Below are 27,799 nucleotides of genomic sequence, written 5' to 3' on the forward strand. Positions count from 1 at the left end.
TCAGAGAAAGAAACGCCCTGCAGGATGGGGAACTGGATCGTAAACCTCAGGAAAGGCACTGACAGCCAGGAAGCTGTTCCAGGATGGCTGATGGTCCAGTAGCATGTGCCTGAGAGACAAAAAGGACAGGAGGACGAAATAGGAAGAGTAGGCACACAGCTCCGACACTCACATGCTTGTGGAACACACAAATGTAAGGTTAGAGAGATGCAGTGATTATCAGAACAATTGCAATAATCAGTTATCTCATTGGCAAGACAGCGCTTAGTAAATTAATTGAGACAGAAAGGTCATGAGATACTCAGTTAAAGGCAACCAATTGTAGGTCAAGACAAAAATATGAGTTTTAAGTTTTGTAAAAGACTGAACAGACTGGGATTGTTTGATGTCAGCAGAGAGGTTATTTCATGAGAACGAGCCCAAAAAGAAAAGCTGCCTGCTGACTTCTTTCAAACTTTGGGTCTTAGAGCAGAGAGCTCAACATGGAATATAAACTTTTAGGAGATCAGACAGGTATGATGGACCATTTGGGATTTCATAAATCGACAGAGCACCTTAAAGTCTGATCTGACATGGATTGGAAGCTAATGAAGGGAGGCTTGAATTGGTGTAATATGAACCAATTTTCTTTTAGTTAAAATTCTAGCTGCAGCATTTTGAACCATCTGAAGACTGTTAGTATTAATAGCAGACCTGAAAACAGTGTGTAGGAATAAACAATGTTTATAATCAATAATAAAAAATGAACTTGTATCAAATGTACCATGGGCCACCACCCTTCTAAAAGGGAAAATTGCCAATTAATTCATTTAATTTATAGTTTAGAAATATACTAAACTATCAATTTGGAACACTGATTAATAATTCAATTAATATCTACATCCAACGTCATATCAGTAGCTAGTAAATGTTAACTTTGGGGACTTTCTCCAAGATACATGTGATTCATGTGATTCAATCATCATATATTTCTGCCACCTCTTAAAGTCTCCATGCCATGCTCTTGCCACCCCTTGAATATTTTTCTAGATAAGCCCCTGTCCTGTGTTAGGGAATGTTCCATATTTAGGGTCAAGCATGGGCCTTGAGGTCACAGTAAAGGCAGCACTGAGACATGCTCTCTCTCTCCTTGAGACAGTGAAGGTAACTGTCTGTTGTGTTTTGGGGAAAGCAGGAGTCACTTTGATAACAGTGGTGCAGCATTGCTATGGTAACCAAGGTCAGAGGATATGACTGTCTGACTCCCTAAACCCACAGATGAGTAACTGTGTTTCCTTGTTTGTAGAATAATGAACCAATAGGATAATTCCATTACTGTAGATGCATTGAGTATGACCATTTATGGGCATAGAGTATTCATGGTGCTACATGTGAATGTTGTGTTTCCCTAGCTACTCCCACAGCTACGGTTATAACGTTAAAACTAACAATAGTAAGCTGATGAAACCCATTATATGATTGAATAGTTGTTCTGAATATTGAGATAGGTGTTGTTGCATAGGAACTCTAGAAATTAGTGAAAAGTTTGGAATGAAAAACAGTGACACCATATTTGATCATATGCCCCGTTCACCTAAGGCTAGTTGAAGTGATACAAGTGTCCATTTTTAGACATACACCTGATGTGTCTATAACTGTTTTTATTATACTTAAATGGTGTTTATTTTTTACTGTAAGGGCTCATTGTTGTGAAGACGAATTTCAGGATCCAGGTGCTCAGAAGTGCCAGCAGTCTGAAGCCTAAATGTATGTTACTTTAAGTTTAATATGTGTCTCTCTTGTATGGCAAGTGCCAGTATCAGTACCTCAAGAAATATGGCTTTATGTGTTTTTATTTTTTATATATAGACGTGTTGGTAAATATTTTACCCTGGACCGGTGAGTAAGCATATATGGTAACTTCACTGACCTGAAATATATTCTCCAATAACTCTTCAGGATTTAAATTTTGAATTTCCAAGTATTTCAATGAGTGTCCTATAAAGGGTTAACAGCATGTGTCTTCATTAAACCAGGGTGTAGACCTCTTTAGTTGCCTAGTTCTGGTAGTAAGAGGTGCAACTGAATCCAGGAACTAGAATGAATGGTAAACAGACTGTACATATAGCACTTTTCTAGTCTTTCTGACCACTAAAAGCACTTTTACACTACATGTTACATTCACCCATTCACACACATTCATACACTGATGACAGGAGCTACCACACAGGGTGCCAACCTGCCCACCAGGAGGAAACTAACATTCAGCCATTAGGAGCAATTTGGGGTTCAGTATCTCACCCAAGGACACATGGACATGTGGACTGGAGGAGCCGGGAATCAAACCACTGATCTTCCGATTAGTGGACGACCGCTCTACCTCCTGAGCAAAGCCACATTTAAGTCATTTTCAACAAAAGCTGTCTCTGCAGTGAAAGGAGTAATACATTAGGTAACTGTGCAATTATAGTAAATTGACCATTGTGGCGAGTGGTGAATACACCTGTGTCGAAATTAATAGGATGAGTCAATGATGCTTCAACTTTAATAAGAAAAGGATCTGACAATGCAGATCAGAAAAAAACAATCCCTTCAGATTAAAACCAAATCTAGGGTGTTAAACATTGCAATGAGTCAGCTCATGAACAAACTGAGTGAACCCAAAGGTGTCAACAAGCCCCAAACAGACTGTACTTTGAGGATCACCAGCCTTATTCAGACAAATATTGAAATCACCAAGAATTAGAGTCTCATCAAAATGTGTAACAAGTTTTCTACATTCTCCAAATTCTTCTAAAAATGTTGAATAAGGGCCAGGTGGCTGATAGACCATCACAATGAACATAATCTGTTCATGACAGATGGAGATGGATGAGTTGAATTTAGTGAATCTATGTTAAAGAATTAGATTATTTATTAGTATGGCTTTTGTAGATAGTAATCTGATATGTATAAAAACCAAATGTAAGGGTCTTGTTGCGGTGATCTGTAGAGGTAACACTAGGTTAAATATTAATTGGAATTAGGCACCTATTATTTGTGGTTTGGACAGTACATGTTCAAAGTCTTGATCACATTAGACGTTACAGGTTCTGTAGATTATCAGGTGCTTTGTTGCACATTTTGCCACCATCTGTGTTAGGGTTTTAGATTATTGTGATTCATATTTAGAGAAGGAGAGTTTCTGAGCATTGCAGCAGGAGGGAGGGCGAAGAGAGACAGTCTCAATGTTATACATAAAGCTATCAGTCTAATAATCTACGCTGGGAGAAATTCCCTGCCTCGACACAATAACTAAACAAGCTGACTCCACATCTGCATTTGCCTTAAACCCGGCAGCCTTTCTAATCACCTGTGACCTGCAGAATGATCAGTCCCTAATGTTAAAACTAGAGTGTGATGTCAAATATGAACCCGCATACAATTATCCATCATGTCTTCCAAATTAAACTACCAAATATATGTTGTTGTTGGTGTTTTTTTAGGCTGTAATCTCGTTGTAGTCTTAGGTGTGTCTTATCAGTAGTTCAAGTAGCTGTTTCATAATCCTAGTTTATAAAGTACTTGGGGATGAGTGATGCTGGTGTAAAGTTCCCAAAGCTGCTCAAACAGTAAGATGGAAAGAAAGATAAAAGTAAAAAATAAAGTATTACATGAAGCATATGTTTACACTTTCTGTCAGAATTCATTGTTTTATTGTTTCTCGTTGAATAATTCATTTGTTTTACATTGCTGGGAAAATAAATGGGTTCCTGTCTGTCCTGAATGGGGTTGTTATTGTGTTCCTCTCTCTTTCACTCTGCTAAACTCAAGTTGTTTTTAGACATTTTAGTTCAGGGAAGTCAAATAAAGTCAAACATGTTTTTGTACAATCCAATAGTGAAAAGTTTAACACTGATATAATAATAAAGCTTCAATATTTTCCTCTGTGACTTTGTCTAGCCATCACCTGCATGTGAACTTCCACAGGATTATGTGTCACCGTTAAACTGATTTTGTCATGTGCAACTTGTGTTGACATGTTATGCATGTCTTCATCTAAAAACAGTGACACAATGCAAAGCAATTATAATCCTCTGCTCCAAGTAGAACACATAAAAATAAGAAAAGGCTGGAACGAAAGACAACCTTGGCCTGTTGGAGCATCTTCCATGGACAGCTTAGTTAGCAGAGCCAAAAAAAAACTCACCATTCATGTATTTCCCACATTGAGCAACCCATCTACCTGCATCAGCTAGCCTTTTCTTAATTAGAGAGCCCTCACAATGCTGTCACTGTTGACCTTATCAAAGAGAGCTTCTGCCTCACACGCTCCACAGTAGGCTATCCTCTGAAATTATAGCTCCATATTAGTAATGTTGCTGCTCGAGCTGCTAATTACTCTCTAAATCCGACCTCTTTTTTCATTACGCTCTGTCCAATTTCTCTTGCAGGATTCTTCATTTAAGATAATTATATTTAGTGAGTTGAGGTCGAGTGCCATTAGACCCTATTAAAAGTGCCATGAGTCAAAATCAGACATAGCTCCTTTTATAGTTCTGGCTTCCTCTCTTGTCTGAACTGGCTTCGTTTTGCCATTAACATTTGTTCTGTGTCTGCACCAACTGCTATCATGTGACGCTGTATTGCTTATTAAATAATCCATATTCGTAAGATGTGCTGTTTCTGATTGTGGTATGGTAGAGCACTGGTTAATGTTTTAAGCTCTAAAATAAGAAACGGGTCATAAAGGTACAGTCCGTGAGTTTGATATTACACCACCCGCATTTCTGGTTTATCTTTTATCTTGGTGACATTTCCAGAGAATGTTTGGCACCACAACATCTAGGATTCATCTCGCAAATCTGTCCCTAGTCCTTTAAATTCAGTGGACGAAAAGCGGCAACCTGAACTCCAGTAAAACAATTAGCAACATGTCAAACAGCAAACGCAATGAAAAAAAAACGAACTAAAATAATAAATGTTTTATTTATATTTCGTTTTGATAGTGTCTGAAACTGTGGCACATTTTAGATCATCTGAATGCAGCATAGTGGCTAAAAGCAACTTTACTGTGTTTTTCCAACTCAAGGTCAGCTGTCTGCTTCCTAAGGATCTACAAGAGCTTGATTTTTTTGTTTTTTTAAAACTTAATTTATTGAGTTTCCAAACAAATAACACATAAAGCAGTAGCCCATTAAGCTTCACCTCAGATTTAAGTTGTTATAAAACAGAACGCCTTCAGAAAAAAGGAATCAAAACAAGAACAAGAAAATAAATAAAGTTAATAATTTTGGTCGCCAATAACAAATAAAACATTATATAACCACAGCAGATATAAAAAAAGATAGAAATGTAAAATAAATCATTTCAATAAATCAAGCAAAAACATTCAATAAAGCCTGACAGTTTGTCCGTCTGAGATGCCAGAAAAAGTTAGTTTTTCGGCACATGAGAAAAATGGTCCAAATGTCTTCTGAAAACTGGCAGATGACCCTCCCCAGTGCAGACCCTTTTTCTCTGTCATGACAAAGTAGAAAACATGTCTAATCCAAGAATGGTGGGTGGTTGGATCAGGGCAGGGGACTTCTACCAGACAGAAATCAGGCCTCTAGCCAAAAGAGTTCCAAAAGCTACAAAGATTTTCATATAATTAGATATTAAAGGTATGAGGGTGACTCTAATTAAGTAGTAATTACAGATGGTTTGAGAGAGACAAAGATCAAATGGTATTAATTACATCCAACAAAAACTTGTCTGAAACTTATAAATATACAGTACTAGTCAAAAGTTTGGTTACACTTTCTATTTCAAGTGAATGGAAAGGTGTGTCAAAACTTTTGACTGGTACAGTAGGCAGCTGAAGATGGATGATTCATTGCAGACAAAATCAAAATCCTCATACATACTCAGCAGCCTAACTTTAATTAAGTGATAGTGGTGAAGAAGCTTCCATTGTAGCAGCCCATGCCTTGCAGAGCTGAAATAGGAATGACTCCATTGCAGTCACTCATCCCATATGTCATCTGTAATTTCAAGATGTCAATCATCCTCCTATAATGTGTTAATAGTGTGCAGTCAGATGGGATTTATTAAGTGGATGAGATTATAGGTATTATAGGTAATGGTGTTAAAAAGAGGGAACACTGGTAGGTTCTGGTAGATTATGGGAACTACATAGGGTTAGCATCTCTAACAAACTACAAACCTGTAAGTACCTGAAAAAAATGATGTTTGAGAAGATCTCTGAGAGTTGTTGGAAAGTCTTTGATTGTTTAAATACTACAAACATGCCAGGACATGTTCCATCTATTAAAGAAAGGTGGATTACAGATTCCAGAGTGTCTGAAGACCGAAATATCTCATCAACTCCTAATGATGACTGAGGAATTCACAGGGGCACGAAGAGCTGACAGGAAGGATGGTTTAGAAGACGGGAATTCCATTATAATCCATGTTGGAAGAGAAGCCAAAACTGAATGAAGTGGCCCAGTAGAAGTTAACATCGATTCAAGCCGCTCCCAGTGTTTGTGTGTTACAGGGCTGTTGTACTGGGTTAAATTAGACTGTGCAGGTGGTAAGTATGTTGTGCCTACTCTAAATACATGGCTAGGACTTAATCTATTTTATTCTGACACTACAAACGTACAAATTGCTGACAGATAAACTTTATTTGCTGTGGTATTGCAACATTTTATTTCTTATCCTTTCTCCTTTTCTTTCAGCCTCCAACAAGGCAAGCGGAAATAAGGACAGAAGAAATAATTGATTACATTTGTACCACACTTTTCATTTAAGATTATAATATCCACAGAACCTCCATCACTCTTCAGATGATGTCTTCTTATTGGGCTAAAAGACCTCAAGTCTGCAAATTAGTGAGGGACACAGAGCAGGTCAGGATATCCTCATTAAACATAATTTAACCACTGCTAATTCAAGTGGGAACCTTCACTCTTCCAAGAGCACAAATCCTCCCATCACAACCTCACCTGAGTGCCTGCTGGATGGTTTACCAACTTCATCTTACTTCTCACTAAACATACCAGTAATTAGCAGTGTTCAGAGGGAAAATATCCATACAAAAACCTCAAAGTCTTTGCTGGATTTAATTTTAACAGTTGAGTTGGGGCTGACAATATTAAATCTAACGATGAAAATCAGTCTGACAATTACTAATTAAAATGTACTCATAAGGAGTTTTAAATATTGGGCAACACCCCTACTCTGTGTCTCTGGTTGTACTGTCTGCTTTGCTGTAAAGTACAGTTCTCTTCCTTTATTTGTGATCCTTCATGTTATATTGGGGCACTGATGTTCTGAAGGATTGCCTTCCCAATGATGTGTACTAAAACATCATGTTATTTTCTGTTGGCATGCACCTCTTGCTGTCGCCTGGTATATCTGTGGAAATGTTAGCCTTTGCACACAAGCTGATGGTTTCTTTGGTTGAACACTTTGGGCAGTTGTGCGAAAGGGGTAAGACTGAATGTACGTCACCTTATTCATTTGTGTAAGGAATGCAGGCTGTTCAGTCCATTAGATAATATCTCAGGATTCCCTTTTGAGAACTATCTTGGATTTATTAAGCATGAGCCATGTCAGCCTCTACAGCAGGTAGTCAAAAGGTTGTATCAAATTTCACGTTGGGCGATCCAACAACAGCCACACTGATGGTACTGTTCCCCTACAGTTCATTTCTTCACAACAGTACAGAAAAGTGTCCACTAATCTGTTTACTTTGTCTACTATGATGGGAGACAGTTGTATTGAGTTGGGAGATGGATTTGTGTTAGTAGAGAATAAAGTCCAGTCAGAGGAAGATGTGTGTGCAATTTCCATAAAGTTCAGACACAAACAGCACTACTATATATAAACCTGTGAGTCATCATACATCAATGCATACATGGTCAGTGGGTTGCAAGATAATTAAGGAATAGGTAAACTACACTATATGAAGCACAGATGTCTTTTCTATCCAGATGGAGATAGCACCATAGCAATGCCACTTCTTCATATAGGGTAAGTAGTGTATAACTCTGGGTAAATGGTGGGTGGCTTGGTAGGAGAGATTGTAGAACTTCAATAGTAATTATTTTTATTTTCAACCAGAGAAAATATATTGACCTTTAAAGATAGAAAATGAGGTGGTGCTATGCTCAGTTGTACAGATACCAAATGGTGGCACTGCAGTAGTTCTAGAGAGCTGGTTTAAAGCAAAAGAAAAGACATTGTCATGGCCCCCCAAAAAACATTAAAATCTCAAAGGCCCTTTGAGATAGAATGAAACCAGATGATAAATGGATCTCATATGAGGATGTCCGCTTCCTAATCAACTGTGGTGAGTAATCAGTGCAACACATTCGTACCTCCATGAAGTTGAATTCGTAATTACTTATATAAACAATGTACAAACAAATGCCTCAACACTCTACCTGTTATGTTACATTAAGTGTTATTTTCCCTCTGCTCCCTCCCAGAGACCTTCAATGAAGCTTAACAAAGAGAAAGCAAATGCAACTTAACAATGTGCTGAAATAGAATCTGAGGACGAAGGAGAACTAAGGCAGAAAAGAAGATGCAGGTAAAGTAAAACCCACCTGGTTTACCAGGTACATATTGACACAATGGCATATGTCCCATTCAGCCCATAGACTATACATTTTGTTTTAAATCAATGTCTCGATTTACTAATATAAAACCTCAGTGGATCAAAAAGTGATAATAGAAAGAGTCATAATTGACCTTGTTTGCAGCTCAAGGTATCCTGACAGTAAACTGGTTGCAAGGCTGAGCAGTAGATCCCTCCAACTGTTACAATACATACATGGCACACACTCATCAAGGCTCAGACTATACACCACAAATAGCTTACTCTCACAAGAAATAAGCAATGTTAAATATAATGACTGAGGAACGTATTACAATATGATGTGCCACACATGCAACCGACAAACACGGACTACTTTGTTTAAAAGTAAATACATTGATTCAAATACTATTTGCACACAGTTTGCATTATCAGTTCTTACCCTGGCTGTTTTCCCTTTTATACTCATTGGATGATGGCTAGTTAGATGATTTGCAGTCTTCTGACCCAACTAACAACAGTTAGTGAACCAGTGGGTGTTTTGTTACAACAAAAGGCCAAGTAGCTCCTCACAGGAATATAGTAGTATATTCTTGACAGGAGCTACTTGGCCTCATGCTTGTAACAGAAGAAATGTATCTAATTAAATTAAAATGTGTATGCTTTTCAGTGCAGGCCACCAACACTCTAAGGCCCTCACAACATGCAAGGACGGTATGTCACAATTAAACCTAATCCTATAGTTTTCTGTCTCTGTTTTAATTAGGGCTTTTTAAAAATACCAATGTATTGGGGTCCCAGGGGATCCCAGTCAAAAGAACCCAATTGCGCTATGCAGTTTAAAAGATGGAACTATTTATTCTAACTATTTATAGAGTTCATGCTTGCCTAGGGTCCTAATTTAAAGTATCACACATTATTATTGTAAACATAGAGAGCTGTGTTCACAGTTTCTAGTATTGTGTGATTCATAACTTGTTTTGCATTGTCTCTTTGTAGATCTGTTGCCTGGCATATACCAGCAATTAACTGATCAAGGCCATAATAATGAGTTGCCAAATAATTGTCAGTATTTACATAACATATGGTGCATTGAGTGGGATAATATTCTGGCAAGTTTTAAACCTTTATGTCTTGTGTTGTTTTTATGTATTTCAGGTAAACTAACACTGAGCTAAAAGATATGCACATTGTTCAACTTGTATTTATAGATTCTGGAGTTTTGATTAAGGAGAAGACGTCATTTGTGACACATCAGATACAATTTATTATTCAAAGTAGAACCATTTATATCCATGTTAAACAATATATGTAGGATATTTAACTATGATTCAGCAAGTCTGAAATTTGCAGCATAGGTTAGACCTGATTCTGCCAATATATTACTATGAAGAGCTGGTTAAAGTGGCTATGCAGCAAACTATGCTGAAATATAATGACCCTCACAACAAGTAACAAATGGTATGACATTGCACTATTCGCTAATAACCATAATGTACTAATGAAATGTATGCAAATAAAATTATTAATGTAAATAAATGAAATCACACTGTTCAAGTTACAGCATTTGACTTCTTTAGTGGGAATGACCACTAGTACGATCATATGCAGTCAATGGTAAGTGTACAAGACTGTATATGTTAGATAAGTGGATGGCAATCTGACAGACCATCTATTTAACACTGATCAAGCAATTCTATTGAATCTTTATTATGAAATGATATTTTAATGTGTGCACAAACTCTGTTGTATCAATTCATTCCTTTGACTGCATGTTTATAAAGTTATATTGCAGCAGAAATTATGAATCAATTCTGGTGCAGCCCTTTCAATATAATTTTACAGCCATCTCAAAAATAAATGATCAAAACCAGACTGCAGTATTTAGCAGCAAAACTGCAGTTATTGCCTCTTAAACTTCTGAATGGAGTGAACTTGGCTGACCATCACCAGTCTAATGTCCCACAGAACAATATAATAATATATTATATAAATATAATACAGTTCAATACAACAATATAAGCAGTGGCCTTACAAATTATTTCAATGAAGGCAACATCATGACCACAACCATTTTCTCCCTCTCATCTGTTTAGATTGCTGGCTGGGCTTTGATAGGAGGCACCACATCAGTATGCTGTCAACCACTCTGATTAACTCCTGGCCTGTCATTTTAATTGGGCTGGTGAGGGAAATGGCCATTCAAACAAACCGTTATGCAAGAATGCATGTTTGGTGAGGTTCTCCCCCTGTAAACTGATGACTAAGTTAAATTTAGAGAGTTGGAGTCAGGCAGGGTTGCCAACCATCCCTTAAAATGCGGAATTGTCCTGTATTTGAGGATTTAAAAAGTGTGGCTCGTTTTGAATCAAAATGGGATGGGGTTTGTCCCTTATTTCCGAGTTTTCTTGAATGCAGCATTATCCCACCCACATTCTGTTAAGACCCGTCCTACTCTGCCCCTGATTGGGTAACACTTTCTGCCATTGTTGCTTTGATGGGTTAGTTTAAGACCATCAGGATCAGAGCAAAGGAGGGTGAGTCAATGGGAAACAATGGCTGAGGCTGCTTCTCCAGATACGACCACCCCCCCCCCCCCCCCCCCGCATCCAGAACTGAAATAAAAGCGGATGCAGAAATACAGTAGAGAGTGGGAAAATTCAAATACTTTGCTTGACAATGTCAGTGACAATGATTATCAAGCTAATAGCTTGCCAAACTCAGTCCCACACTCACCTCATCTGATGCTGAGAAGCTGGTCCACGCCTTTGTCTCCTCCAAACTGAATTACTACAATGTACTTCTCATTGGGATCCCTAGCAAGAGTCTTTGTTTTGTTTGTCTTGTAGCACTTTGAGTTTTGTTTTTCAATGTAAAGTGCTATATAAATAAAAATGTAATATTATTATAATTATAATCATCATTATTATTATGTTGGCGAGTGTTTTCTGTGGTGCACGGTTGCCTGTCAGCATGTTTCAGGAGAACAGCATTACCAAAATCGTGTGGTGGCACAAGAAGCATCACCATCCAGATTTGATTACCTTTGGACAGAGCCAAGCTAGCTGTTTCCCCCTTTATGCTATGCTAAGCTAACTGGCTGTAGCTTCATATTTACTGTACAGACATGAGTGGTAGGGCTGTGTGATATGAGCATATATTTGTGTGACATGAGTAAAACATCTATTTTTTTATATGTTGTTCTATCAAATACATACTCTTTGCGGTAGTATTTTTCATCCGTCCATCTTCTGTGTGGATTACACAGTTACATTTCTGTTCTTGGCTGCTAACTCGTGTAGCGAGTTGCCTGAACTATTGACTATTGATAAGCCTATTGACTTGTATGCTATTTAATTTAACACATTCAATCATATTTAAAGCCAGTAGAACAACATAAACGTAATTCTGATCATATAGTTACAATTACAATGTGCCTATAAAAGCTATTTTAAAACAACTAATTCACAGTGCTAACATGAACGTACACTATATGTATAAAAATATCACAAGAATTAGTACCAAACCATTTTACATAATTGCATAAAAATAAAGAAAGAGGGACCTCACATAGCTGTGCAAAACACAATATCAGTACAACTTAACAGGCAGGTTTCTACATGCACATCTTTAAAGGAGAGGCAGCAGACTAACCATTCCCACACAATTAGCTTAGCTTGCCATCAGTAACCTAGCATGTTGCGCTAAAGTGCTGTACATACACACACCAAAAAAAAAAAACATACACATAATAATAATGTAATATTTTGCCTTAAAGTCCGTGTAAAGTGAATTCAGATTTAAACATTGACAATACATAAAGTATTTTTAAAAAATATTCAGTTTTTTGTTTTATATTTTTAATCTTGTTTTTTTCAGCTGCCACTTGACAATATGACCGGAAGCTGTCCCGCCTGGCATTCTGCTGGTCTAGCTCCTGGCTCAGAGATGGATTATATTAACTTCTATCCGATCTTGACAGTATCAGAAACTAATGGTGTGTCGAGTGTCACCTCGGATGGGATCTTGTGGACATGCTTGAGCGTGTGTGTACTGTAGGGACCAGCGCAGCCATGCAAGCATAGTTGTAATCAATTGTAATCATACATGTGTGGCAGCTGCATCCACTCTGTAAGATAATGTGTCTCTTCAGGGAGTGCAAACACAGGAAGGTAAACACATTACAAAGCCATGCCTCAGCAGCAGGGGAACGTCCTGAGCTACAGAAACATAAAGACACAAATGCAGAACTTTCCCTCCAACTACAACCAAAAACCAAAGACAAGTTAATAAAATGCACTGAATTTTCATAAGTGATTTGAGGCACATGCACCTGGGCTAACTGACAAGTTATATTCAACATTTCCACCAAAATACATGTTCCTTTATTCTGTCCACAAACAGAAAAGAATGGTCAACTGTGATTGTAGATTAACTATGTCTTATTGAACAAAAAAGGGTTTTACTCATAAAACCAAGTCCATTAACATCTTTTGTTTCTTCTCTGTACAACCAGACCCTGTGGTGGGGCCTACTGTCACATTTTTGTAGCTTGTAGTTAATGCTAATAAAAATTTCACTCGGTTTCAAGTGAGAAGCAGTTCAGCAAATTCTACCTAAACCAGGGCTCTCAAGTTTCATGGAAAGTTTGGAGTGAGATTACATCTGTTAGGACCGGAGCGACTCCAAATTCTGTGCGTTTTGGCCGCAGTGGCCCCATCCAGTCCTCCCAATTATTTTTGCTATTTAAAAACCAGTTCAATTTGACATACTGCTCATAGTTGACCAGTACAAATAGAAATTAAAATAATGGTTTAATCCAATATAAGATAAATTCAGATAAATAAAGTAAATTGGTTTATATATATACACACACATTTAAAAAAACAAAACAAATGGTTCAATAAGAAAAAGACATTTGGCCAAAAACGAGCTCCTTAAACAGCAGTGCTCAACGTTTGTGTGTGTGTGTGTGTGTTTGCTTGCACATTTGATCTTACGAATGGTGTTGTGTGTTGTAAGTGTTTGTGGCAGATTTTGATGACAGAGGTAGGGGGCTCCCATTTAAAGCACTGTAGCTCAAGGCCAGCCATTTTCACAGTCATGATGGATGAGAGTGTTCCATCCAGAGCAATACTGTCCCTAGTTTTGGTTTTGTTCAATCCCACCATGGAGAACACTCTCTCTGCATCTGCATTTGAGGGCGCTTTCACACCACTAGTTCGATTATTTGGTCCATTTTTTTAATAATAAAATCACGATCACGATTTTATCACGATTCTTTTTTACATTGATTTTTGAGACTAATTTGCAAGTTTCTGAACAGTGCAACCAAACCATTTCCCTATGTAAAACATAGCCCTAAAAGAAAAAAAATTAAACAGACAATTTAGGCCAAAGAACCTTTCTGAACAGATTTTTTAATAAATAGTTTGTGCAATTTTGCCAAATAAAAATGCAATCTTAAGTAACTGTAACAAGTAACAATTTAGAACAAAAATGATCAAACTGCAATGTCTTCTGCACTTTATACGTAATACTGGTTGAAGCGGCAATATGGACAAGAGACTCCCATTAAAGAGTCAGGGACTGGAAGTTTTCATTTGGTGAACATTTAATTATAATTCTTCATCAGCAGATGTAACAGGTGATGGTATAGATGATTGGAGGTGGATGATGTAAGGATATGATGATATTTGGGTGTGTATGGTCTGGAAAATATATAACAAACAGTAACGTTAATCACCATGGCAACAATGGTATACAACGTAACTGGAGGCTATCGTGTAAATCATAAAAATTCAATGAACAAAAAAAAAAAAAAAAAAAATTTGATAAATAAGAATTGACTTGAATAAACATTACCATTTCTCTCAAAGCAACATATAAGCGTGTTAATGGTGATACAATAACTTGTTACTATTTATAGCACTGATAACAGAAAACTGTTATAACCGTTATTGAAATGCGATAGCATAATGCTAACGAGTGCTATAACTGCTGTTTAAATTATATACATGCCGTCACATTCACATAAATCAATAAACAGGTTATTGTCAAACAAACAATCAGTGAAACATCACTTGACATAACTAACTTATCATTTAAGGACGCACATTAGGGAAAATAAAGTTAGCCGGCTTCATAGCGTGTAACGCATTAACCGGACGGGAGGAAACCATGGCAACAACAAACTTAGGTTTCGCCCTCAGTCTTTCTAACAATGTTTATAACCTGATTATTAAAAATCCAGCAGCTTTAGGACATATTATTAATCAGACATTGTTTTCATTTTTTTTGGTTTAACGCTAGCTGTTGCCTCTGGCTGCAGTGTGGCCGGTGTGGACGTGAAACTTCTGAACTGCAACATATAGAATGTGGCCCATTGACGATTCTACGGTCTCTCTGCTTTGTCAGATCGTCGACACGTTCTAATTGTGATCGATCTAATATTGTCATATCACACACCCCTACCATCAATTGATAGCCTTCCTCACTGAGATTATCATGCTCTTGGGTTCTGTGGTATGGAAGCATCCTCATCATCAGTCTCATATAACTGAGCAGTCATCTCACAAACAATCTATTTGTGGTCAGTGGGTGGACAGTTTATGTGTATCTCAATATCAAAGCATTCCTCTATGAAAAGAAGAAGTACAACTAGAATAGGATAAATCACATCAAAAGCTAAGTTGAACATACATTGCGAGTCACAAAAACATCCAGAAAAGATCATAAAAACTACTTACAAAAAAGGTTGAAGATGAAATTCTAAGTTTAAGCCCCTTGATAATGTAGGCGATCATGTACTGAAGGTAAAAATATGAAATGCCTCTCTTTTCAAGAGGTTGTTGTTTCACATGTTTAATTGAGTTTAAATGCGCTCAATTGGACAACTGTAGGGTGTGTCAGACTCTCAATCATGCAGATTACAATCACCTGTGTAATGAATGTACCTGTGTCTGTATATTGCTTTTCTTGCTTTGTGATGGTGATTTGGCAATGCCTGACAAAGATCTGTGAGATCGAAACATTGCTTTTTTAATTAGTTGCTGGGAGCTTTTAATACAGTTCTCTTTCTGGTTTTTGCCTTCAGTTTGATTTTTGATCCAGCGCCTATGAACGTTTTTGGATGTGTACCATATACAGGATGTAGGTCAATGAAAAAGGTCCTATAAATTCAAGGGAGGGGGCAGGGTCCAAACCACTCACTAGAATATACTTAATTTGAAGTGATTTATTTTTTTTTAAAGATTGATGTCATTAAATCTTTGAGGGGAATTTACCTGATGTGAGGCAGACTGACAACTACAGACAGTTTTACTTTGTACTTTACCTCTGGACTAACTCTGACTTATCCAGGAATTGGCTTTGGCCTTAAAAATCCTGAGATCCATCCTGAAATAGACCATAAAGGGAGTAAGGACACCAAGTTTTCTAGTTAGGAATACCTCTGCCATTATTTCTAAGAATTTGTTCCAAATTGACCAGGTATGAGCTACTCTTAGCCTTAAGAGGTTTTTAATATGGCTCCAGATTTAGTCATTGGAGGACATATGGGAATATTATTAATATAATTAATGTTAATGTTTCCTAAATGTACATTGAGTGAATAGAGAAAGTAGATGTTTAACAGTGAGACAAAAGTCATTCTTAAACAAAAAATAATTTTGATGGGTGTCCCCTTGAGCCCCCTCCAGGTTTCCTAAATCCCCACATGGTCCTCTGGAATGCCTTGCAGGAGGTCTGGGCAGGTGGGGCTAGATTAACCGGCCTGGGGTAAGAATGAACTGTGGGTCCCTACTGAGCCTCCACAACCCAATCTACCCCCTTCACCAGAGTCCTCGAAAGCAAGTATTTCTACACTGCAGTACGAGCCTGACTCAGGTTTGCTGTATGTCATTAAATTTGTGATAATTTGATCAATTGAATACAAATATGTATGAGTATGAGCATCATTTCTGCATAATATGATGTAGTAAAATATTAAAACTAGGGTCCATCAGCAGGACAGGGCCTCAAGGTTGAAAAAATAGGGGCCACTTAAAGCCCTTTCAACTGATGCACATTACCAATTAAAAATGTAATAATTCAAATGACTGCAAAGTAGTACCAGTGAAGTACCTGGCACACAGGCAGTCTAGGGAATTTAGGGCTCATGCTGATCTGGAACCTGGGCATGGTTGGATTAACCTCCTATGTCAAAAGTCACTAAAAGGCAGACCGCGGTCTGGATCCGCACCCAGACACTGTTCTATCCGGACCCGGACCTGTAACTGTTGAAATATTGAGGATTGTTAAATTTTGTCAGAGCATATCTATTTTAACGGGCACAGCTTCTCCAGTTATTGCGGTACAAGTGGAGCGGCCCTCATAAACTCACAGACCACTGTGTATAGCCAATCTTCTCACGTGATGCTAATCAGCCAATCAAATCCGTGCATTCGGACATGTGGAAAGGTTTGTTGTAAACTAAATTGATTTGTCGATTTCATTTCTTAAGGTCATCTTTCTTCTTTTTACATCAAAAGGCCAAAAATTCTCTGATAGCAGCTTTTCAAGCATTAGCATTGTTTGCAGCATTAGAGTAGTGTTATGATGGAATAACACTATGTTGCCCTCAGCTTTCTCATTTCACTTTGATAAAACCATAGACTGTACAACAATAATGAGTGTAGCAACCATGATCTCACTCATTAGTTTATGGACTCCCATTTTGAAGCCTAAATTTAGCATAATGACTATCACCATCTTGCTTTTTTGGAGCCAGAGGTGATGAGAAGTGACCATATTTGGGCATGGTAGCAACTTGTCAATCACAAGTTAGCCAAGCCCTAAAGCATACCAGCTATATTGTCTATTTTACCCTAAATGGGAACATAATTTACAAAACGAATGTTATGTATCAAAGAAGACTTGAAACTAGTTAATATTATGAACTCATTAGGAAGCAGTTTATTGGAGTAATAAATCAAGTGGGGTCATTTTATCATAGACGTCCATACAATTGGACCTCTTTTTGGAGCCAGTGGAGAGAATGCAGGTTTTAGACACTTCTGGATTGGATTCACTTTTCAGACCTGGCATCACCCACTTGGATAAAACACAACTGTACAACTGACTACAACTAACAAGATGAATTTCAAATGATATGCGGGAAACCTCGGCTTTTGGGGCAGCTACCAAATTTACCTGGTTTTGACGCAGCCTTGTCTCTGGGCCAAAATCTCATCAAATGCACGGTGCATAGGTAGAGGTCATAACAAAGATTGTAAACCCAAAATAAGAAAACAGTAAGATTACACACTACTTTACATATTGACATTTAGCTTAACATTTATAAGACAACAGTCCTGGTCTGAAATTAAAATGCCGGCTATTTTTTAAAATGATATCAGCAAATGACTTCCTGCCAATGACAGCTCAGCTTTGTCACGACTGGTATTTCCCAGAAGTGCCAGATGGTCAATCCAGGCCAGATTGCAACACTTCTGTTCAATTTATTCTATTTATTTGTTTAGATTATTCCTAGTTTCCAACTAATTCAATTATAATTTAGTTCATTTGAACTAAATCATATAATTTGACCTCATTACAACAACTTACTGGAGGCTTGAGCACCTGAAGAGTGATGGAATACATAAACCGAATAAATGTGCTTTGCATAGTTAATATTGTGTTAGAAGTAAACAGTCTATGTAGTGTATAGTCGTAACTAGTTTCTACAAGTACCTGAGCATCTACATGGATAACAGACAAGTGTGGAATAACCATGTGAAGGATGTTTGCTCCAGATCTGAAAGCAGTCTTCAGTCTTATTTGTTGCTTTTTCAAGTGAAATAACTGTTGATGTGTTCAGCAGCAGTAATATTTATTTAACCTTATTATTATTATTTTATTATTATAATCAATTGTAAGCATTTATTTTTTAATTATACTGAGACTGTATCAAATAATAAACCCCATACCATGTTTTAGAAACGTATTGAGATAATAATATACATATGTATCGTCCAATCCCTGGTAAATGATTTATTGAGGTCACCTAAGACACTAAGGCTGGTGATTAACCTGCTAAAACTTTGTCTTTTTACGTTCATTATAAAGACTTGTGATTAACTTCAATTGACCATCTACCCTTTGACCTTGAGCAAAAAGGCTGCAGAGTATCCGGACCATAATATGTTATTATAGTACCAACAATGTATATGGCACCTTTCTATAACAGTTATTAACTGCTGTATAAGAATATGAAGTAAATAATATCCAAAATATTCAAGATATATCAAGATACAATGAGAAAAAAAAACAAACAAACATCAGTTGATACTAAAAATAAAGAAAAAATGAGTCTACTGCTTTTGTCCACCTGAAAGCCTCAGACAGGGACCTCCACAGCCACTGGGCCGTAGTTACAAGGCAAGACTTAGGAACCAGTAGTGTGGCCCTTCCAGAGGATGTCAAGCTGAGATCAGGCTCATACAGAGTGAGTAGGTCACAGATATAGACAGGAGCCCGACCATGCAAGGCTTTAAAACCAGCAGTGAAGTCTTAAAATCAATTCTAAAACACAGTAACCAGTGAAGAGCAGCAGGACACACTGTGATGTGGTCGCTTGTGTGAATCATGTCACATGTCTCTTAGGTGCACAGGTTCATTTTTACCTCTTCTCATCATTAGGTGATGATCATAGTCATAATGTTGAAGTTAAACCGTTACACAGTGTTTCATACATGATCAAACAGACCTGATTTATCATTAGTAATGAGTTGAGATCTCTCTGCTGCTTTACTTTTGTTACCATTGTTCTGATGTGGTCACAGGTCACAGTAGACAGAGTGCTGGGTGTTCACCCTCCTACTCTATATACTGTAGGTGAGATAACCAGTCAGAACTGACTCATCTAATGGTTGTTTGTTTGTTGGCACCATGTACAGTGTTAAACATAAATGTCACCATTTGATGTTCTATACCAGAGTTAGCTTATACAATACCAGACTGTACAAAGCAGAAAACACACAGGACACATACAAAATACAAAGATACACACAATAGATTTGGATTCATGGATCATATATATATATATATATATATATAAAGAGATAGATAGATAGATATATAGATAGATAGATAGATAGATATATAGATAGATAGATAGATAGATAGATAGATAGATAGATAGATAGATAGATAGATAGATAGATAGATAGATAGATAGATAGATAGATAGATAGATAGATAGATAGATAGATAGATAGATAGATAGATAGATAGATAGATAGATAGATAGATAAAGTAATACTGTGGAAACTACAGTTCATGTTATCCTTTTTTCTCTTTCTCAGTTCTCACATGTTCATCACTCATGCTTTTGACTGTGACCTCTGTTCTTATATGAGTCCAGTTATTTCCATGTTATCATGACTATTTCCATGTAACAAACACTCACTCACAGTCCCAGAGACACACATTAACTGATGCAGCATTATTAATTGCTTTAATGTAAAAAAAAAAAAATGCATGTTGTAGCCTAATCAAGTATATAGTATCTGACTGTAAACCTCCAAAATGGAGCTCCTTAAAGTGTGCACACATTTCATTAAGTTTCAGGCCTGTTAATCAATTCATTCGCTTAATTAGTTTGCACAAAATTATGAAAATGAGGGCATGGATTTACCACAGCTAGGGCACGAGCTCTATCTTGTGCGCTTACAATATCATCTTGTGTAACTCTGATAAAATAACACAAGGCCTTGAAATGTGTATTTTAAATTCCCTACGCCCACTCACTGACTCTGTAGAGTGCCGTTTTAATTATTACAACCATCTAAGATTGTGACACTGGGTCTGCCTGCACTAGAACCAAGTCTTCAGTTTTCTACAGAAGTGACACTTCATCTCAACTCTCAGTTTGAAGTGCTCTTTGTTAAAAGCGTCAGTAACACCTCTGAAACTTCACATCTCGTGAAGGACACTGTACTTTAAAGTGGGTGCAAATTGAGATCTCCAAATCCTTAAGATGAGATACACTGTTCAAACTTCACATCCAGGCAGAGAGGGGAGAAAAAAAAAGACTGCATTCTTGTGCAGAAGCAGCTTGTGCTTAAGGACAAATGTTTTCATACAAAGATGCCAGAAGAAATCACATCTGAAAGCAGTGGGGTAATGAAGTTGAGGCGAGTTGATATTAAGATAAACTGTAATATCTTAAAACCTATAGCAAAGACTGTGAATAATACATCTCAATTTCAATTGTGAAAGTATCTATTGCTTCAGTGCTCCTCCCTCTTCTGGGCCTGCATATATCTCCAAATGTTATTAAAGCTTTGTGAGACAGAGACAGATATTGGAAAAAGGGAATTGTGAAGAATGGTGGCTTGACTTTATAAGGAGAGTGTGTCACAGGAATGTAGATGAGTATGAATGACACTGGTCTGTCTCGGGGGGGGGGGGAGCTATGGTTAAGATCTGCTGTGAGAGTATTCCATTACCTTGAGAGTGTCTTAGGTCAGCTACAGTATATATTTTATTACAACTCTGTCTGCTGCAACACATCTTTATTTCTCATTTATTTTGCAGGAAACATAACTGCTGTTTTCAAATCCAGAAATTGTGACATCCTCTTACTGCATAGATATCTTGAGGAGGATGTTCAGGTGTACAAAGAACAAGATAAGCTACAACACTTGGTTATGTAGTAGATGTACTCCACCAATCACACCTCCATAAATCTTGCAGGAATAATGATTTTTCTTTTTTTCTAAATCAAAGCAGTAGATCCTATGTTTTCCAAAATGCAACATGACAGAATCTTTTCTATACCTCTAAATCATCTATGTTTTGTTGTTTTCGAATGTTAGTTGTCAAGGTTGTTGTTCTTCTTTGAGGTTTGATGTCATCAATCATAGTTAATCTTAATTTGTATATGCTTATTTGGTAATAATTCTATTTTCTGCCTTTCCCTGCATGTCTGCCTTTTAAATTGTAATTGCATTTTTAACACAGTTGATTGCTTGGTCCCTGATGTATCTGGTTATCTCTATTGTCTTCCATTTGCATTACATTATTAAATTATGTTTCACGTCTATAGTGCAATACCCTCCACGTTGTGCTATTATAGATCTTTTTATTCTGTCATATTTTTATCATATGTCATCTTTTTTTAGCAGCATGTGTGTCATGTTTTTATCTGTTTTTAAAGCACAAATGGAGTGGCACCTGTAATCTCATTATATGTAATATATAATTACAATAACGTTTTCTATTCTTTTTATTCTAGTTATTGTATGTTGTATAAGTGTCTAGCCATTTCAAATATGTTTACAGTGTGTTCTATGGTTTACGTGATACCACTAAATGCACCGCATTGTAATAAGTGTAAATGCAAAGCTGCTCATGTTATTTGTACATCATCTGCTGTTGTATCGCTCAGTTATGATTGGTCAGTCTTTGGGCCCCATTTTAACGATCTATAGCGCATGGCGTGAAGCACATGTGCAGCATCTCAGAGGCTGCAGACTTTCATAGGTTGTTAGGACTGTCTGCAGCGGCACTCTCCATTTTTTTTACAATTAATTCAATCTGATAAATATTATGACTAACTAATATTACATGTATTTTTAATATGTTTGGGAAACTAACAAAGACACATGCGCCAAGCCCGCCATCCACTGTGCTCCATCCGCAAGATGGGGCCCTTAAACTAGCGATTGAGACCATAAACACATTTTGAAAACGTTTACTGAGGTTAGAAATCAAGTGAGAGGTTGGTGAATTCTCCATTGACTTGTATAGAGACGGAAGTCCTTTTGACACCAAAACGGTCGCCCCCTGGTGGCCTTTTGATAGAATGCAGTTTTAAGTTACTTCCGCGTTGGCCTCCGCTCAGAGGACCGGAACTCCCCGACTGGCATAAACAGACAATTTTCAACAATAAAATCTGAGAAGGTTTTATACCTGCTCCACTTTTGTCTGGGCATTGGCTGTTGATTGATTTGACCGTGATGCCATCTGGTTTTTACACTGATTAATGTAATGGGCTTTTTCACCACTAGGTGGCACAAAAAAACATGTATGAATGAGGTCAACAGGTTGAAGTTAAGCAGACTGAAGTATAAGGTCCAGCAAACCCAAAATGTAAATGTCCCCATATGAGGATGCAGCAGGTTAATCACCTTGTTATGATCAATTATGACGTTCCTCTCAGTGGACAGCTGCATTTTAGCTCTAACTTTGTAAATATACCACTTTATCGACATTTCTAACCGTTTTAAGCGAGAAAGTAGCCCTTTAGATCCACAATGTGACGCTAAACTCCTTTCACTCATAAAGGCAATTTAATCACTTTGTTGTTTTTTGCTTTTTCCCTTTTCTCTTTGTTTAATATAAAATGTTGTTTATCATACATTGATGCAGAGGTGCTTCACAGAACCAAGAATTCAATTCAACTTTCATTTCAGTTTTTATTTATTATAGTGTCAACAAAAGTCAACTGGAAAGAAGGAAAGAGAGAGCGAGACAGAGAGGCAACAACAATGACAATAACACTACCAGAAGTATGACTTCAGCGAGGTGCATTGATGTCAAACAGGAAAGAGTCGACGTCAACCTATGAGATGAGAGAGCACAAAAACTCCAGGGAAGAAGTTAGTAACACTTATATATAATAGCATGTATATAGTACAGTAGACTGAATGCTTTCTACTGGACAAATAAAAGTGCAAAAAAAGGAAACTTTTCATTTATTTTATTTTATTTTATTTTATTTATTTTTATTTATTTATTATTAAACTATATATAATTTATTTACAAATATATAGTTTTTTATTTTAGAATACATGATTAGTTATAAAAATATATGATGTACTATAAAAATATATGATTTATTATAAAATATATGATTTACTATAAAAATTAGTATTAGTAGTATTAGTAAAGTATTATTTTTAGTATTTACATGATTAAGTATTTACATTATTTTACATTTACATTATTATTTTATGTATTTACAGGATCATTTACACTATATTTTACATTCTATATCATACATTATATTTTACATGATGTATTATACATTATATTTTACATGATGTATTATACATTATATTTTACATTATATTTTACATTATATTTATAATTTTTCATAGTATTTTTTTTTCTTTTTTGGGGCTTTTTCAAATTAATTATATAATAAATGATGGTTTATCTTAAATTATGGTTAATTATGGTTAATCTATATCAGTTCTGGTTTGTGGTGTGTTGTGTGTGGAGGAGATGGAAGGAGTGAGATGAAGGATGGATGGATGGAGAGATGAGAGGAGTCTGGATGGAGGGAGGGAGGAAGAGTTACTCCTCTCTCCCTTTAGTTACTCTCTCTCTCCTTTTCTTTTTTCTCGCCATCCTTCCTCTCCTTATTTTCTTTCTTTAATCTTTCCTTCTCCTTCTTATCATGCTCTTTCTGCTCCTTCTTTTCTTGTTTGTCCTTCTCGTCTCTTTCTTTCTTTTCTGTCTTCAGTCTCTTCTTCTCCTCCTTCTCCTCCTCCTTTCTCTCTTTCTTAAGCATTTTCTCCATTTCTTTCTGGGCTTTCTTTTCTCTCTTTCTTATTTTGGCCTTTTCTTTGTCAGTTAGTTTGGCCAGCTCCTGAAAAAAGAGGAAAAAAGGCCCCAAAACAATTCATTATTTTCTGTGTTTAAAAGTGAAAAATCTGAAATAAATGGTTAGAAATCAAACTGGTTATTATTCAGATGTAAATGTTCGTACCTGCAGTTCAGCATTTTGCTGTTTCAGGAGCTCGATCTCTTCCTCCTTGTGTTGTTCTTTCTGGAGCCGCTCATCTTCTGCTTTCAGACGTTCTGTCTGCAGCTCCTGTGCTTTCACCACTCCGGCCATTTTTTCTGCCTCTTCATCTGAGAGAAGTTTCTCCAGAGCTTCATATTTACTTTCAGTTTGGCTCAACTTGGCCAAACTGTCCATCAGCTCCTTCTCCTTCTCTCTGATGATGGCCGTCATGTCGGCCTTCTCCTGGCTGACCTGGTGCAGCTTTGTCTCAAGGTCCTCCTGCAGATGTTTTTGGTCATTGACTTGTTTAGTGACTTCCTGGTGGAGAGTTTGCTTCAGGGAGTGAACTTCTTCTTCCTTTTGTTGCAGTTTTTCACTCGTCTCCCAGCGCAGGTCGTAAAACTGCTTTTGAAGCTGTTTTGCATCTTCTTCCATATCACAGATTTTTTTATTGGCCTGAGACAGATTTGTAATGTGTTTTACATTCTGGAGCCGCTGATCTTCTGCTTTCAGATGTTTTCTCTGTAGCAGCTGTGCTTTCACCACTGCAGCCATTTTTTCTGCCTCCTCCTGTAAGAGACGTTTCTCCAGACCTTCATATTTACTTTCAGTTTGGCTCAACTTGGCCTTACTGTCCATCAGCTCCTTCTCCTTCTCGCTGATAATAGCCGTCATGTTGGCCTTCTCCTGGCTGACCTGGTGCAGCTTCGTCTCCAGGTCCTCCTGCAGATGTTTTTGGTCAGCAGCGACCTCCTTCTGTTTAAGAAGCCTGCTTTCCAATTCTGTATTTAATTGAGTGACTTCCTGGTGGAGAGTTTGCTTCAGGGAGTGAACTTCTTCTTCCTTTTGTGTCAGTTTGTCGCTCATCTCCAAGCACAGATCGTACAGCTGCTTTTGAAGCTGTTTTGTATCTTCTTCCATGTCACTGATTTTTTTATTGGCCTGAAACAGATCTGCTGTCAGACGTTCTCTCTGCAGCTCCTGTACTTTCTCCACTCCGGCCATTTTTTCTGCTTCCTCATCTGAGAGAAGTTTCTCCAGAGCTTCATATTTTGTTTCAATTTGGCTCAGCTTGGCCAAACTGTCCATCAGCTCCTTCTCCTTCTCTCTGATGATAGCCGTCATGTCGGCCTTCTCCTGGCTGACCTGGTGCAGCTTCGTCTCCAGGTCCTCCTGCAGATGTTTTTGTTCAGCTTGTTTAGTGACTTCCTGGTGGAGAGTTTGCTTCAGGGAGTGAACTTCTTCTTCCTTTTGTTGCAGTTTTATGTTCGTCTCCCAGCGCAGGTCGTAGAGCTGCCTTTGAATCTGTTTTGTATCTTCTTTCATGTCACAGATTTTTTTATTGGCCTGAGACAGATCTGCTTTCAGACGTTCTCTTTGCAACTCCTGTTCTTTCTCCACTCCGGCCATTTTTTTTGCCTCCTCCTGTAAGAGACGTTTCTCCAGAGCTTCATATTTCGTTTCAGTTTGGCTCAGCTTGGCCAAACTGTCCATCAGCTCCGTCTCCTTCTCGCTGATGATGGCCGTCATGTTGGCCTTCTCCTGGCTGACCTGGTGCAGCTTCGTCTCCAGGTCCTCCTGCAGATGTTTTTGGTCAGCAGCGACCTCCTTCTGTTTAAGAAGCCTGCTTTCCCATTCTGCATTTAATTGAGTGACTTCCTGGTGGAGAGTTTGCTTCAGGGAGTGAATTTCTTCTTCCTTTTGTTGCAGTTTTTCACTCGTCTCCCAGCGCAGATCGTACAGCTGCTTTTGAAGCTGTTTTGCATCTTCTTCCATGTCACTGATTTTTTTATTGGCCTGAGACAGATTTGCGATCTCCTCCTCCATGTGTTGTTCTTTCTGGAGCAGCTCATCTTCTGCTTTCAGACGTACTGTCTGCAGCTCCTTTACTTTCTCCTCTCTGGCCATTTTTTCTGCCTCTTCATCTGAGAGAAGTTTCTCCAGAGCTTTGGTTTCAGTTTGGCTCAGCTTGGCCAAACTGTCCATCATCTCCTTCTCCTTCTCTCTGATGATAGCCGTCATGTCGGCCTTCTCCTGGCTGATCTGGTGCAGCTTCGTCTCCAGGTCCTCCTGCAGATGTTTTTGGTCAGCTTGTTTAGTGACTTCCTGGTGGAGAGTTTGCTTCAGGGAGTGAACTTCTTCTTCCTTTTGTTGCAGTTTATGTTTCCTCTCCCACCGCAGGTCGTACAGCTGCTTTTGAAGCTGTTTTGCATTTTCTTTCATGTCACAGACTTTTTTATTGGCCTGAGACAGATCTGCTTTCAGACGTTGGCTTTGCAGCTCCTGTACTTTCTCCACTGCGGCCATTTTTTCTGCTTCCTCCTGTAAGAGACGTTTCTCCAGAGCTTCACATTTATTTTTCCACTCTGAGTTGTTTGTCTTGATGGTGATTTCCTTATGGCTCAACTTGGCGAAACTGTCCATCAGCTCCTTCTCCTTCTCACTGATGATAGCCATCATGTTGGCCTTCTCCTGGCTGACCTGGTGCAGCTTCCTCTCCAGGTCCTCCTGCAGATGTTTTTGTCCAGCAGCGACCTCCTTCTGTTTAAGTTGACTGCTTTCCCATTCTGCATTTCCTCCCTCCATGTCACTGGTCTTTTTATTGGCCTGGGACAGATTTGTAGCCAGAGTGTCTTTTTCACTGAGCAGTTTCGTACGTTCCTGCTCCCAGCCCAGCTCTCGGCCGGCTAGTTGCTGCTTTAGAGCAGAGACTTCTGAGGCAAGCTGCTGGTTTTCTGCTCTCGAGTCTTGCAGGGATTGACGCAGGGACTGCACGATATTATTGCGCAAGTCTCTCGCCATTCCTGGTCCTTCATGGCGCTGCTGACCACGCTGGTACTCAGAGTCCTCGCGCTGCATTTGGCTAGATGCCTGAAAAACAGAAATGTACATGCAGGTGAAAATATTTTACCATTCTCACTGTAGATACACACAAAAATACATAGATTTATATAGCTGAATGTTTTGCTGTCATTACAACAAATTGTTTAATTCTCCTGAGAGAAATATCTAACAGGATGTGAGAAAGTACTTAATCATTTTATCATCATTAATCATAAGCATTATTCTCAAACAGTAACGTTATGTACATGCACTGTCTTAAAGTCCATGTTTTATTTTAAGCCTTATCAACTACAAGTAAATCATTTTCATCCAACAAGATACTCAAGTTACTCAAAACATTAAATCCACGTGTCAAAGACTTCACATTGTTTGTTTTAGTCTGTTAAATGACACTCAAATATAGTTTCTGTATTTCTCTTAAATATAGTCACTTAAATACATATGTTTAATATTTCAACAACCAACTGCAACATATCAGACTAACAATTTAAAATCTTTCCCTGATCAAGGAAAATATTCACAATGATTTTTGGTTGAATCAAATAAGTAGATAAAAAAATTTGCCCAAAGAATTTCTGGTTAAAAAAAAAAATTCTTACTTGATGCCTTGAGATGTTTCTTCTCGCCAT

At 37.7% G+C, this 27,799-nt stretch overlaps 1 protein-coding gene across 1 annotated transcript; it reads right to left on the minus strand.

Moving 5' to 3' along the window:
* LOC133986356 (trichohyalin-like) lies at positions 1-27,799 on the minus strand. Its single transcript, XM_062426180.1, has 4 exons — positions 27,770-27,799; positions 24,309-27,197; positions 24,001-24,188; positions 1-109 (listed from the first exon to the last, which is right to left on the minus strand). Exons 1-4 carry the CDS (start codon positions 27,797-27,799, stop codon positions 1-3), a joined length of 3,216 nt encoding a protein of 1,071 aa, XP_062282164.1.

The sequence above is a fragment of the Scomber scombrus genome, chromosome 9 (genome assembly GCF_963691925.1).
Source record: "Scomber scombrus chromosome 9, fScoSco1.1, whole genome shotgun sequence".
Lineage (NCBI taxonomy): Eukaryota > Metazoa > Chordata > Actinopteri > Scombriformes > Scombridae > Scomber > Scomber scombrus.

What these genes read in the sequence shown, in the direction of transcription:
- LOC133986356 (XM_062426180.1), bottom strand. Translation starts at nt 27,799, where the DNA reads ATGGCGAGAAGAAACATCTCAAGGCATCAA. An exon ending in GAAACATCTCAAGGCATCAA is followed by an intron (nt 27,198 to 27,769) that starts GTAAGAATTTTT and finishes TCTGTTTTTCAG; the next exon opens with GCATCTAGCCAAATGCAGCG. An exon ending in GAAAAGAAGGAGCAGAAAGA is followed by an intron (nt 110 to 24,000) that starts GCATGATAAGAA and finishes TTTGTCTCTCAG; the next exon opens with GCACATGCTACTGGACCATC.